Here is a 15,897-nt window from a genome sequence, read left to right as displayed (position 1 = left end):
CGACTATACTAGACTTATAAATCCAATTCTTTCTAGAATGCACGTTTAAGGCTGAGTTGATGTTTAATTTTTCGTTTTCTTTTGAACCAACAACGCAATGTGGACTGATTTGGAATGTGGAGCATTCGGCTTTACATAAGACTTTCGAAATATATGTCCGATTTTTCGTTTTTATTGTACGCGATATTTCCAAGTAATTGTGACTTTTCCGCCACTTGGATTCTAAATGTTACCCGACCCAGGTTTCGTTTGGATCACTTTCTATTCTCTTTCCTAAGTAACCCGAATTGTGGAATGAAACCATGGACTCTTATTCCTTTTTAAGAATCCACGATAAAAAAAGATATACAGCTTGGCATGCGCCGGCGGCTTCGAATAGTGAAAAATTCTGATTGAAGTGTCATCAGTCTTCTTTTATTTAATTTGAATAGAGAAAAAAGATTGCATTTTGTAAAATGAATAAATATTAGAGAATCTCTATGCCAACAAAATGAACATAATTTTCAAATCATAAAAAGATCATGGTTCGTAAGTTCCGTTACGTTTCGCTTAAAAGAGTTGTGTATTTGAGACCTGACGCGGCGCTGACACCTGACATGGCAGTTCTGAGAACTCTGCAGAATAAATGAGTACGAATCAAATTCAAATTTTCTTTATTATACACAAAACGAGATCCCTATTTTATTTTCCTATAGAGTGTGTTATTTAATCCTAGGGATTACTGAATAAACTTATTTTTGGTAAGTTTAGGTTATAAACTTTCCATTGATGTATCATATATCGATATTTTCTCCTCCGGTAATCGCTCAACTCGGCTTTTTCATCATAAACTGAGTGATCAATTCAAATTCAATTGTATTTTTATTTACCAGAGGTTTAATTCAACAATTTACACATATTTGTTCACATTTTACCATTGTTTGTAGGAATATTTTGGAAAGGTTTATTTGTCGGAAACATGAATAACAAGTTTGATGCGTAAGTATTCTTAGTAGATCCCAACATCACGTTCTTGTTCAAAAGCAGGCGGAGGAATCGTAGACCCCATACTCCAAGGGGTATCGGAAATTAAGAAAATAGGAACGAACTAGCATTGACATGATGGACTCAAGTAGTGTGGATGTTATGCCCCTTTTCCATTATCCACGGAAGTCGAATTGGTATAGTCTCGAGGGAGGGTGTGTTGGAACTCCTGGCTGTATTTTCTTTCCACCCACTGACATTGTCAGCAACAATTTGTGACAGTATGATATATACCATATTGATGTTGATGCTGAGGTGAGGTCCCCATAGAGCGTCAATTACTTGTGGTTTCTTTGGAACTGACTGAATTAAGCTAAGTTGTATTTGAACTGTCTTTGTTATAATATTTTATAGATTGAAAGCTGAAGACAGTGAAGATGAAGGTGACAGAAAAGAAGCCATACGGGTAAATGTTTAATGATTTCGTAGATTGTACATTACAAGTTGAAAGACCTGTTATTATGTTAAGATAATCATTTCGATGTTACTTACAGCCGGTTACGACACCGGGACCGGGTGAACATCCGTTACAGTTCAACTATAGTTTTTGGTTTTCGAGAAGAGCTCCCGGCAAACAGTCTTTAAGTTATGATCAGAATCTGAAAGTTGTTTGTACATTTGCCTCAGTAAGTTCTTCATTAATCTTACAGCTGATTGGCGCAGATAGAAAACCATTTAGGGCCTATGAATTTAAAGCACCTGTATACCCTGTTTTTTTTCCATACAGAATAAGATCCCTACAGTTTGTCCAGTTTTTTAACGAAATCCGAAACTTGGAGACATATTTTGATGATAACCTTGATTAAGTAATTTAGTAATTGATTATCACTGATTTACTGCTTGTTTTCAGGTTGAGCAGTTCTGGGATCATTACTGCCACATCGTGCGTCCGAGTGACCTATCAGGACACAGTGATTATCATCTATTCAAAGAGGGAATCCGACCGATGTGGGAAGTAAGCGTGTTTTAATATATTTTGAGGAAATTTTGTGTAAGCCATTATTAGGAAAATGTAAACCTTTCCAGCGATAAAGAATTAGGGCTTTTTTCGGTAAATTGTAAGTTCCTAGAAAATCCCTGTACAGGATAGGTAAGGTCGAACTCTGATAATGGGCGCAGAAAAATACCCGTTAGTGCTAATGGTGGTTAGTGCTAATGACGACGGATTAGCCACTAAGCACGCTAACACAGTTTTCCTGCGCCTGACTATGGTTGCTAGGAGTAAAAACGCGGGTTCGATCATAAAGCTATTTATCGGTTTGGTTTTTAGGATTCCGCTAATAAAGCCGGTGGTAAATGGATCGTACGTTTGAAGAAGGGTTTGGCTTCTCGTTGTTGGGAGAATTTGATCCTCGCCATGCTCGGTGAACAGTTTATGGTCGGCGAAGAGATCTGCGGCGCCGTTATTTCTATTAGATATCAGGTATATAAGGGATACAACTGAACACAAATTTCTAACTGAATTTTGTTCATTCGTAAGCGATATTTCATACGACAGTAGACTCTGTTTACCTGGGATCTGATGGAAGCAATAAATCTTCTCCCACATCCAGGGACAGTTCCGGGGCATTCGGAGCAGGGATGGGTCATTATCACGATGAACTTGAGTCGGAACATTTGAAATACCGGTATTATATTGTCTGGAGGAGCATGTGATAAACCGAGGCGATGGACTCCGGGGTAAACGTAGTCTACTATATCGTCATACATATTACAGAATGCGTATTGATGCAATCTATTTGTATGTTTTGTAGGAGGATATTTTGTCATTATGGAATAAAACGGCTTACGATCATCAGACAACTTCACGGATCAGAGACACGTTAAAACGAGTACTGAATCTTCCACCAAATACAATCATGGAATACAAAACACACACTGACAGTATCAAGTACGTAGCCTGTATCTGTTCTAATTCAAATAGTCGGTTAATCATCCGTCCCCAGTGAAATTGTTTAGATTTCATATTTAAGTATAATATTATTCCCTTTGAATTTTTAGAAATTTAATCTTAAGTCTTGTACTAACTGCATTTTCACTTCTTCCCTATGAAAATACAATGACCTGTTGTCCAATTGTAATGAGGTTTTGGATAATAATGTGGTCAGTGAAATATATGACAAACTGCTGAAAACATTGAAGTCAATCCAGTAAGGCCAAATATTTTGTTCAGATGCTTGTATCCCATGCCTTATTGGCAGATACATGGAATAGACTGACCAGCGTAGTCCCTGTTATTTTAAGAACCTAAGGCGCTGACTGTCTTTGATCTCTAATGATGTTGATGCCTGGTTTGGGAATGCTTTCAAATATCTTTTTACGGCAGGCAGAAGTATAGTAAATTTTTTAGAACCTGATAATCTGATATCTAAGTAAATCACTTAAACTGGGTCCCGAGCGATGAGGATGAACAGCAATTGACTGTTTGATATTTTGTATTTTAGGGATAATTCCAGCTTTCGGAATACGGATGTATTCATGAGATAGCCTATGCGTTGAGACAAGGGTTTCAGCAGGGACTACAACTACTCACTGTTAGATGGGGATGGATCGAAAGAAATCTCTGATGCTGATTAGATGTGAAATATGATCGTTTCTGTCTGTACGTTATCTTTTTTGTAAATAAATATTCTCAATTTAACCATAGTTTGCGTCTTGTATTGTAAACGACGCCTGACTGGGACATGGCCAACTCGGACCTTCGACTTATTCAGAAAAAATAAACCAAAATGATTTTGCCGACTCCATTCATTTACTAAGTGGACAAACTCGGACCAACAGCCGCGATGGAAGCAATTTTTGAGGGGTTCTAATGCATTGCTGCAGCGAATTTACTTCAATTTCATTATAAACGACTGTAATGCAGCACTTTTCATAACGTCTTGGTTTGAAGTAAACGCGTTTCGAGGCTGTAACGATTGTTTTCCAAAATGTAGCAATACCGTCGCTGTTAGTAATGTATACCTGCTACAAACGATGTAGTGTGAATAGGTCGGAGAACGATCGCTTGAGAAGGTTGCGCTGATAAAAATAGTCACGATGGTACCTCAAGGTTATAAACAACCTGAAGGTCTCTCATGCCTTACTGTTGTACAGGTGAGAACGTGTCGCCTCCTGATAACCGCCGGGTATCCCAGGAAATGCCCGAATCAGTGTTACACACACAGACGGATATGATTCATTTCATATAAACTTTATTGAAATAAAATATCCTTAATGTACATTATGCTTTAAATGAGTATTTAAATATTCAATTTTATTTCCCAAAAAAGGAAATGTAACCCAAACAGCTTTTTCACATTGATTGTACATTCGAAAACCAAATGACGCACTACTTCAAACATGTATTTGAATTTTTATTTCGGAAAATTTGATAGTAAAATCGCTTGTTACTTTGATTCAGAAATCAGTGTCCTGCACTAATAAACAATAAGTACAGTTTCACATCAATTAAATACATTAGAGATTCATGAAATACATAGAATTGTTGACCTAAAGAGGAGTGGTCCACAAAACTACTAACTGTTTTCTACATTTTGTTATGAGATATCTTTTTTTCACTTCATTACCCTGTTAAAATGGGTCATAAAATTAATTTATCACACTACCTCAACAAAAAACAGTAATTTCCTTACTAACTGGCCCGGTCCAGTATGTATGCCAAGCGCGAGAGAAAAAAATATACGCAACAACATCGACAGTTTAAGTATAGGATAACGAGGACTTCCTGCACACTAACGACTACAGTAATCGACCCGGTGCATCGGGACCGTCCAACATGAGCAACATCGAAATATAATTTCATTCATCTACGAATAAACGTACAGTTTAAATAAATATAAATTTCATGATTCGAACATTACTTATAGAGCGCGTCGTCGTCTAACGACGCTGTTAGCGCAGAGATGACGGTACAATAAGTACGCGAGGTCAGAGATTTTGCATACAGGGCATCGATAAAAATTGTAAATGTTTTTCATGTTCAACTATGGATTGTTCGTTTGAGGTATAATCGAAATACCGTATGTGTTTCGACACAAGATTTACACGTGTGACCTGACCACCACCGGCTGGTTGAGGCAGATTTCAATTCCGCTCATGTTTAGGAATAGATATTACAGATTACCAATTCTTTCTACCCGCTGCATCAATATTACGTTATTTGGAATAGGTAGAGCAGGGTCCCTACACATCAGTCATTCCTGGATCAGTTTTAAAGAAATAAATTTTCTAGGAATTGTCCGCATTACTTTCATGTATCCCAATTACAGTAGACTCCTCCTAAATCGGTACTGTTTATCTCGGTAAACCCTTAATATTATGGTTCTGTTAACATATTTTTATCCTTTAAACTACCTTAACTTGGTTCCATCTGTACCGATTTAGGGGTAGTCAGTCTACTGAACTATTTCTAAAAATAGTTGCCTATTTCTCAAAATTAAACGAGTTTTTTAGGAGTTTCTAACATTTTGCTCAAATAAAAGGAGCTTCAAACACCTTCAAAAGCATTTTTTGTTGAGGAGTTTTCTAGGAATCAAGGAGTAGTAGGGACCCTGTAGAGCATTTCACGTTGAAACCAATATTCAGGACCCAGCCGCGATAGAAGTCATCTCTGAGTTAAAATCAGTTCATTTCCGATGAGTCAAATCTGAACACAGAATTGTATAACTGGGTCCTGGAATTGGTAGAGACCAATCGAAACCTGCCTTCGATTTAAGACCAGTTTGCTACTTAACACCAGTCTCACGATTTAAAGACAACTCGGGCCGCAAAATGTGCAACAGGGCCCCGAAACATATAACATACAACGTAGTGTCTGAGTGAAGAGCAAACGTAGTTCTCGACCAACACTACTACAATAATGTGCTTAAATAATGACATCCTATACGAAACAGAAACTAATAATCATGTATTTTTATACTAGCATACACAATAAATAAATAATATCAACAATTTAATATAGAATTACATCCACTCGGTCGAACCTGGTTAGTACGATTCCTAATGAAAACTACGAACGATTATTTATAAGGATTCCCTGCCATTCTTTAACGGTAGTAAAATAGTAGTAAAGCTTAGTCGGTTTTTGTATATAATACGAAATTTGGTTAAAACGACGATTAAGATCGTACTATCGAGGTTCGACCGCATCGACTGAAGTAAGAGGGTCGGGGTTAATGAAGTTAACGATCGTCACGACTGGACAACAACTGGTTTTCATATTCAATGAACACTTGCATCTCGAGATATCCGCAAAAAATGTTTATAACTTTAACACAGAACCTATTTAATTAAAAGCCATATCCATATCAACCGCGATTGATAAAACATTCTAAATGTTAAACATATTTTCCTCCCGGAAATCATATATATATATATCTACAAGATGCATAATTCGAGAAGCATATTTCAAAGATCTATTACACAACTAAATCTCGCATTGAACCGACAAGAAATGTGTCATTTAGTCTACATGTATTTGTCTACATTATACTGTGCAAAACACTTATTTTCAAAATACACCGATTGAAATATATTCATAAGCACAAGTTAGAAATACAAATATCTATTTTTTACAATGTCTAATCTACATTGTAATTTCCATGATTTATTTCGTTATCAATGCAAATATTCGCGTTTAATGAAACCGTATGTCCTCTTGTGACCTCTTGTGACCGCTGGCACTTTGAAGACGTAAATTCATTTGCAGTAGACCCCGCTTAGTCGGAGCGTCGACGGGTTCGCGTCACGCATGAATTTCGGTAGAAAATGTTTTTAAAATTTCGCGCGACTACGCGAGGCAATCGGCCCCGTGACAAGCGGAGTCAATCGTATCGTAGTAGTCAAAAAGTTAACCGTTTCCGAATAAAACAAATAAATGCCGTAAAAATCTTTTTAAACCATATATATAACTATACATTACACTAGAACGACGAAACAAACGAGTTCTGTTCAATAATATTTGCACCGAGCTTTCAGGAAATGAACGTCGGGAAAACACGAAAAATACAGACCCTAACAACGCCAGAAAGAGTTTCCGAGAAATTTCCCGATAACAAAATCCCTAGCAAGTGTTTTACTTGGCATTTCAGGTTTTCCGACGCTCGTTCGCACTGTTTGAGCTATTATAGTAGTGACATATCTAAACAGAATTTAGCTTTTAACTTCAAGGAAAACAAGTCTCTCTTCGTTCCGCTAATTTCCATATAAATAGGGAAAATTTTGTGGCCTTTTTGGATTTCAGCCACCGCATCATTAACTTCTATCGTTCTATCGTTTCAGCGTATAAGATAAAGCCTCTGGACAAACCCCTGACCGATATATCGCAAACTAGTATCTAGACGACAATATACAGAGGTACGGGAGTCAGAGTCCACAATTTGAATACATTGAGGAAACTAAACTGGAACGAGTAAATGGCTTGGACTTATCTTCATAAGGGACCATTCATTTATCATGCATGCATGAAATCCCCTGTACGCGAGTGCGCATTCATTTAGAGCTCCCCCTGCATACGTATTACGAAGATTCACGGTACATTTTAGATTGATATCAGATCAGTATTGCGCAGTATCGTAACGTAATTATTAGTTTTCGAGGTATCGGCTTTTGTGCCGTATCGGTAGTTTGCGGTCTCAGAAATTTCTCGTACAATAGACATATCGGTGTACGTACAACATATAATTTACCCCCCTCCCTACACAGACTTGTACGCAACAGACATAATCCACATCCCCCCAACGGGCATGTTAACATATGAATGGTCCCTTTGAGATGCGATATCCAATGCACTAAATGTAATTACACAGATCTAACAGCAATATTTAAACTCCAAGAATACAAGCATCCAAAACTCAACCTCCCAAATCTTTTTTTTGCATATAGAAATAATCTGATCGACCACAAAAGTCCACGTTCATATTTACAACCAGAGCACATCCTAAATATTCTTATAATAATATACAATCGTTATTTCAATCTTCGTACAAATGTGTCGAAAAATGTGGACTATATCAACGTAAGTGCTGTATTAAAACGAGTAAAAACGGAAGTAATATCGTCGTGATTGTTGTCGTAATACTACCGCCGGGCGCGGCATTTTTATTGTCATCGATCGAAAGGCCCGTATGCGTCCGTACACCTTTATTGCCGGGTGGTTGCACCGGTGGTAGCGTGTAATCGTTAAAACCGATTCCGCTGTTGACGTCCTGTCCGTCTCCGGAACCGCTGCCGCTGGATTGACCACTACCGCTGCTACCATCTGAATCAGCTGCAAAATAATGTTATATTGAATGAGTACTACTACATGAAATTACTTCATATGTCATCCTCGCTTGCCAGGGGTCCGGTATCACTCCCGAACTCGCTTCCTCCAGCCCCCTGGCCTCACGAAGCGTGATTTCATTACTGGCGCTGTTGCGCGTGATGTCATATATCGATTTGCGTTCGGTAAAACGTTCGCTGATTGGTCAATTTAACGGGAAAACCGACAGAAGTCTACTGACGGTTTGTTACAAGTCTGTGATTGGTACGACTGGATTCTGGTCGGCTAGTAACGACTCCAACGACTCGTGAGGTCAAGGGATTCGGGGAACAGCTTTAAGCGTAGTGTGTTCGAATCCCTTGACGGGTGAAGATGTACATATGTATGTGCCATATTGAGCAATACGGTCGCGATTATCTAGTGCCCTTTCGAAAAATAAAGCTTTTAACTCCACAAGCATTTTTAACTCAATAAACTAATAAGCCAGATGCCCGAATAAAGCAGCAAATATGACTTCAGACATTCAAGATTTAATTCTATTTACTAGGGCAGGACACTCTAACCTCATTTCTATGGCCTCTGATATTCCCCTCGTCGAGGATACAGACTAACATCCTAGTTCAAACAGTTGATCAATATTTCGAAATGTCAAAATGTCTAAAAATCGTCTCAACCGTTCCCAAACACATGAATAGCTGCTAAGGCAATGAATCCAAATAGCTTCGACTAAAGTGGGTTAGAGTGTTCTATAAACCCCTCAGCGAGAACACTGGAGTTAATCGAGTGAATCAAGGATAACTTATCAATAGGCTATTAGGGATCATTCATTTATTGCGTACGTATAAAATTTGACTTATTCAATCCTGTACGCAAAATCGACCATTTTTTCATATACAAGCATCACAGTACGCAATTACACTTGCCCCTAATAAATGAATGATCAATAATGATAATCATTCCAGCTGACATTACCGATGACTAAATAATAGTTCATCAGATTTCAAAGTGAATCATCGAAATTGAGTCATATTCTATATACTAATTTTCACTATCGGACGATCAATATAATATAAATACCTGTGTCAATCCAATCAACTTCTTGTCCGTTGTAAGCGCTTTGTAGTTTGCCAGTAATCAACTGTAACTGCAGTATTTGCTGTTCAATAATTGAGTTCTTTTTCATTATATCGACCTCAACCTCTGGATTACTGACTTGATTGTCTAGACCATCTTTACTGACTCCAGGCATATATCTAGAAATTGAGAATTGAAAACGTTTATACGAAACTCACCGAACCTGGTCCTTATAAGGACACTTTTAAGGTCAGATAGGAACATGCTAATATGATACTTAGCAATTTTTAGGTTCTGTCAAAGAGTGACAAAACAACTATCTAGGAACAATCAGTTAGCCTGTATTGTCTATTTCAACTTGACTTGGAGAGGACGTTGGATAGAGCCTAGCTCAGTCAGTTTTCGCAGCACATACCCGATACAGACCTTTAGAGGACCAGAATGGGCTAGCAATTGTACTAAAAGAGTAAATTTAGATCAACTGCTAGTCCATTCTGGTCTTATTAAGACCTGTATCCTGAAGTCCTCTTAAGTTAAATTGATAAAGACATTAGATCATGCTATCTGTTTTAAAACAAGCTAAATTTTAACTGGAGTGTCTTAACATCATTATGACAAATGTACGAAATAGCCAAGTTGCCTCACGGGCATTTTTGAAAAGTGGCACAAAAATGCTAACAAAGTATTTCTATACTAACTTTGCCTTTCCGAGGCCATTCCAACAAGCGTCATCTTTTTCCTTGCTGGCTATTTTCGGATCATCGCACACCGCGTACGATATATTCGCCCAAAAGTCTTTCGCCATCTTCACTTTGCCTTTGATGTCTCGCACCAAACGGTCGAGACTAGTCCCGGCGGCTGTCGTCGGGCGCACATAGTTTTTATTGTTATTGTAATTCCAATCGCCGAACGGATATTCCTCGTGGGTGTCACGTTTGCGCCGTCCGGACAAACGAGGCTGGCCACATCCGGCAAATACCTGCAATCATTAAACAACACGTCATTTAGCTATCAGCTTATGTAGGATTGTATCGAACATGTACTGACAGAGTTTCTAATAATTCCAACAGCGCACTAGCTGTTAACCAGGGACAGCTATGGGAAATTTTTTGGGGGGAATGATACAGGAGTAAAATGTTTTCATTTTAATTTTGGGCAAACCTCCCTGGAACAACAGTAAAATGCTAAATTATTTGCAGATATTCACTTCATTTGAGATGTAACCAGTATCCATTTCGAACTATCATTAATAATTAAGATTTTACTTAATTAGGAGTAATCCAGGGAGGACGTAGTCATCAGAGTAAGTGAGTTCTAATGTAAATACCGAGCTATAAAACACTGGAGAAAGAGATTCAATAACACACGATACCTTAGACGAGACTTCGCCGCTATTTTCCTGGAAATTCATGATCGCGTCGGAGATCTTTACATTTATAGGATCGACGACGGCTTCGATGTTGAAAGGACCTTCTAATCTTTCCGCTAACGACATCAGTGCATCTATAAAACAGACGAGTGAATATATCAACGATAATAATCTAAGTGATGTGACAGAAATGGCACCAAGATAATGTACCAGGAGGGTTCCTATATATTAAGAACATTTCAAATTTCGAGACTCCTAAATCAGTACTTTCATCTCGGCATACCATTAATTAGGTAGTTTAATAAGCAAATCTTTATCTTTTAACATACTGAACTCCGATTCTAATTTGGTAACAGCCTAATTGAGTAAAAATAAAATCCTGATCCCAACTGTACTGATTTAGGAAGTCTACTGATTGTACAACTACAAATATTTCTAATTGCCTAAATTTCTCAAGAGTTTTGGGCGTTTTGCTCAAATTAAAGGAGATTCAAGCACCTTTGAAATTATTTTTCCTTTTTTTTTTAGAAGGAGTTATTAAGGAATCGAGGAATTGAAAGGACCCTGGGTACAAAATCGCCAGCTTTGAACAATAGGTTGATCCCTACAGACAGTTAATTTGAACTTACCCACATAATTATTCCACTCGGTATTGAGGTTATAATGGTAACTGAGACAACCTTTCATTACGTTCAGACAGAAGTTCTGACACGGCAACGCACGCGGTAACCCTCGACAGTGAGGACAATATATCATCTTCATCAAAGCTTTCTTACAAGACGCAGTCGGCTGAACCTGAAGATATATAATTAATCGATGCGAGTAACGACTTATAACACTCGGCTTCTGTTCTCATTATACTAGGAAGCCACTGAGCTTACGACTGAGAAATCAGACAGCGACATTTTCCCTGATCAAGCAGTATGATAATAATATCTATTTCATTTTCATTAACTACATTCATATCATATATGATTGGAATAAATAAAATATGTTAAATGATGATGCAATGCAAGCCTTTAGGGCTGTCCTTACGAATTGCAAGGTACCAGACCCACGCATCGATGATGCATTAAAACCCATGATTGGTTAAAAAGCAAAATCTATCTATTGAAAATGCGAATCAGTATACAACGTTTCAGACGCTTTCCCGAGATACAGTACATCTGTACATATAAATGGGATTTAATCTTATAATCTATTCTCGACGCGCTGGCTATGCTGCTATACTGAGGAGGTTATCAACACTAACTATCAGCGACCACTTTATTCCGAATTCCCCGATTTCTCCATGAAATCTAAGACATAATCCCCCGAATGAATCTACAACAGGTGAATGGAGAAATTGTTGGTTTCAAAAGCTACCATTTTTCGTGAATGATGTATTGATACTTAAGAATTGCGCGGTCAATAGCATCTTTTTTGTCACAAAATCTATTCAAATTTCTCCATTTTTTTCCCCTGATTCCCGAGTTTTCCATATTTGCATATCTTACCTTCGTAATTTCCTCGATAACGCCTCGTCCAACCGCCAGACCTTGTACGAACGTACGCGCCGCTATGAACGCCCGTTTCACTTGATGCGACAGAACTTGCGGCACGTCGCCGAACGGCTTCAACTTATCCATGAACTCTGTCACGCAGTTCAAGTACGTCTGATCGAATTGATATTGCGCGTTCAACAGTTCGAACATTTTTTGCATTAAAACGGTGAAAAACTGGTCGAGCACGTCGCTGAGATTTTGATCTTCGCCTTTGTAATAACTTTGTAGATCGTGAAATAGATTCGTGAAAACGAAAGAGTTGCGTTGATACAGTAAACCATACGTACGAACGAACATGTCGTGAAGATCCCTTTTCGCTTTTTCCAATAATTCCGTGAAAAATCCTGCAAGAAAAAAAAAGCGTAAAAATTTCATGAAATAGAACAGGAAGATAAGGTTTTTTTTTAGGAAGATAAGGTGTTTTTTTCTAAGTGAAAGATCCGGTGACCTAAACCTTTTTTTCACCCCAAAATCAACACCTACCCAAGGTACTAAGATTTGTTCTCGGAATAACAAATCATTCACCACAATAATGTCAATTGGTGGAGGGTGCGATTATTACTTGGCGTTTCAATTAGGTTATTTCATGTATTTTGTCCAATATACCAATATATTATCATGTATAATATTTTGTCCAGTACATCAACAGGTTCCACAGTATTCAGGATGTTTATATTATGATGCAACGCCGTTCAATGGGGTGGATTTTCTGATAGTTTTTTCCTGTTGAAAACTTAGCGATTCTGTTTTAGATTACGGCATCATACAGTCCCCCTGTGTATAACTCTGGCTTGTGTAAATTCTGTTATAGGAGTACATCAACATGTTATTTCATACAACATACAAAATGTTTGTAATGATACAATTCTTTGCTCTGTTCAGTGGGACCAATTTTTGAATAGATTTTGTCGTTGAAAACTTAGAAATTCTTTTAAATCGAGGCAAACAGATCCCTGTATAACTCGCTGGCTTGAGCAACCACCCACATTAATGTATTATTGACCTTTGAAGTCATTGAATAGTGAACTCATACATGGCTATTTTGCCAATAATGCAAATAGTGCAAACGCAATTATCATAATCGTGCAAATTTGTCTGGCTCACAATCATTTATTCACTTATAACGAAAAAAGATATGTGGGTGCAAGCATTGTGACCTCTGATTTCCCAGAAGATGACGTCATTGAAATGGAATGCAGTCAGTCTGTGTGAATAGCCCGTACAAGTGTTCTATACAGGTACACATACGGTGCTTTATATTAAAATCATGTGTTAATCATTACTCATGATCAGCACTCTTATAACCTTCTGCTTGACGAACGGCCAAAACCCACAGTAACATGTAAACCAATACGTAAAGATTTCAGATTTCGTATATTCTTTTTTTAACGGTACCTAACCACAATTATAAGCAGTCAGAAACGTTTCAGTGGAACCTGGTTGTGACAAAACTCAGATATAACCATTAATCGGTTAGGCCTATTACAAATCTAGAATATAATCCTATAAGGACAATTTCAATAATTTCATACTGGATATAACGAACGATCTTAGTATCTGTTCTAACAAGGTCTCCTTAAGTTTGTTGTTAGGAAAAAAAGTTTGGAAGAACATTTCTAAAATTGAATGATTTTGCGAAGAATTGATTTCTTTTTCCGCCCATAAAAGCAATGTATATAAAAGACCCTCATTTTGCTTTCACAAGAAATAAATGCTGCACTGATTTGTGATACATACTGTCAAACTTCTGCGTTCGCGAGCGAAACGTATTCTGAAGGACGTCCATAGTTTCGCCTGAAAATTTCTTATAATCGCTGATGCTTTTTTTGGAAAATTTCGCTTCCATCTCCTTTGTGCAACACGTAAACCCTTGAGGGCATATCTGTAAATGTTCACCTGGAAAATTAATTTATAGAAATTGATTAGTGAAGAACAGCGTGGTGCATGTGAGCAATTCAATGGGGCCACGATGTGAATGACTGAATTCAATGCACTTGTCATTTGTATAGCGACTAAATGTCGAAAGGCACTCCCTTAATAAGGACCCCTTTCTCAACAAAAAAGTCTACAAGTCCTTCTTGAAGGATATTTTTTCCTGCCGTTGAAACTACTGAGGAATACAGTTGCACAGACGAGGCGCAGCTGTTTTTAGCGTATATAGGACACCCGACCACTGAATCAACCCGGATTTGTTTTTCCAATGACCCAAAACAAATACAGTTTGACAAGGAGCTGTCTAACCGCTTTCCTGAGATGCAAAAATAAACGGCACAAATCAATTTACGACTCCAGCAAGCTACCGACTAGATGTCATACATATAAAAACAACAAACAAAACGCAGATTCTAAAGGCCACGTTCCTTACAACCCACCCAGTTCTAAAGATTTATCATTTCAGCATAGAGCTTAGAACTATAAATTATGATAAATAAGCAGTGTAGTGTAAAATGATCTTCAACGCAGTATCCCAGCCAAATGCCATACCATCTATTAGTACAAACAGCACCAGCATTTATAGCAATTGCTAATTCAATTGATACATTCAAGACTTGATTTATCCTAAATTATAACAACATTGGGTTGATTGATCGATTGCTTGTTTTAACAAGAGTACAATTCATATTTCTGTGCATAAAAGATTATGAAAAACTGAAGAAAGCAAGACTAGACACATACGGTCAGATGATTCACATAAAATCTTAACAAACACTGACTGTGATTATAAGAAATCGATATTTCTTTTTCATGCGAGAGAATGAATGAACAAATGTAGAAACGGCTTACCTGAAATCGCTTTGAACGGCACTTCCCACTCGTCGAAACCTTTCATTTTATACGAATGTCTTACTTCCGAACATCCTATAGTAGCTATTGCACGGGAAACCAGCCCCGATAACAACACGATCGCCACGATTAACATCCTCGAAGGAAGAGGAGGACGGTTTGCTGCTGCTAGTCCGCCGCCGCCGCCATTGCTGCCCAGGATGGCAGCCATTTTCATTTGACAACAAAAGTTATTTATAATTTCCGGTCAAAAGTATCGAATATTCCCAGTTAGAAATCCCTTCGATTGAATAAAAGGCGAGCGCGCATTTAGGTTGTGGTTCCGATTCCCCGATCGTCCTCGTCAAATTCCTCGTTTGTGACGCAGTTTCATTCCAAATCTGAACCCAATTTCAGGTCGCATCTTCACCACACAGAACTCTCAACGCCCTCTGGTGAGTGAAGATGACGAAACGCGATGGTTTTAAAGTAACCCTTACATATATTCTCAAAATGAAAGTCTGGGTTAATCAATGGAATAAATACGGGGATATTTTCTTTATCACTGCGTTTGGAAGGGCTTATACAGAAAATCATCAATCCGTACAGACAGTTTTGATTTTTGCGGAGCCGTCCTAGCTCAGGCAGGTACTCTTTTCAGTCCTTTCAAAACCGGGTAGTCCTAAATATCGAACAAAACCTGTAAAATTCTGTCTCAATCGTCTAGTGCTGCCCCTAAATACTGTGGCGAATACATAAACTATTCGATTAATATACTCAGTCTACCTTATTTGTACATGAGGCCTTATCTTGCTTAGTTTACGTCATTCGTGTCTTGTGGTATCCCAAGACAATAAATC

General features: G+C 37.9%; 2 protein-coding genes across 2 annotated transcripts; one reads left to right on the top strand and one right to left on the bottom strand.

The window, feature by feature from the left end:
* The first annotated feature begins 623 nt into the window (after positions 1-623).
* Positions 624-3,662, top strand: LOC141910974 (eukaryotic translation initiation factor 4E type 2-like). Its single transcript, XM_074801882.1, has 8 exons — positions 624-740; positions 927-978; positions 1,378-1,429; positions 1,518-1,649; positions 1,874-1,978; positions 2,294-2,446; positions 2,778-2,914; positions 3,468-3,662. The coding sequence occupies exons 2-8, from the start codon at positions 959-961 to the stop codon at positions 3,508-3,510; spliced, it is 642 nt and encodes a 213-aa protein (XP_074657983.1). The 5' UTR covers positions 624-740; positions 927-958; the 3' UTR covers positions 3,511-3,662.
* A 578-nt stretch (positions 3,663-4,240) lies between these two features.
* LOC141911362 (glypican-6-like) lies at positions 4,241-15,476 on the bottom strand. The gene is made up of 8 exons (XM_074802363.1): positions 15,059-15,476; positions 14,012-14,170; positions 12,227-12,618; positions 11,360-11,525; positions 10,734-10,864; positions 10,060-10,340; positions 9,365-9,540; positions 4,241-8,293 (listed from the first exon to the last, which is right to left on the bottom strand). Exons 1-8 carry the CDS (start codon positions 15,273-15,275, stop codon positions 8,037-8,039), a joined length of 1,779 nt encoding a protein of 592 aa, XP_074658464.1. The 5' UTR covers positions 15,276-15,476; the 3' UTR covers positions 4,241-8,036.
* Positions 15,477-15,897: the final 421 nt, after the last annotated feature.

This window comes from Tubulanus polymorphus, chromosome 9 (assembly GCF_964204645.1).
Source record: "Tubulanus polymorphus chromosome 9, tnTubPoly1.2, whole genome shotgun sequence".
In the NCBI taxonomy this organism is placed as follows: Eukaryota; Metazoa; Nemertea; class Palaeonemertea; order Tubulaniformes; family Tubulanidae; genus Tubulanus; species Tubulanus polymorphus.
The sequence above is the reverse complement of the archived record's forward strand: the minus strand, read 5'-3'. Positions and strand labels throughout refer to the sequence as shown.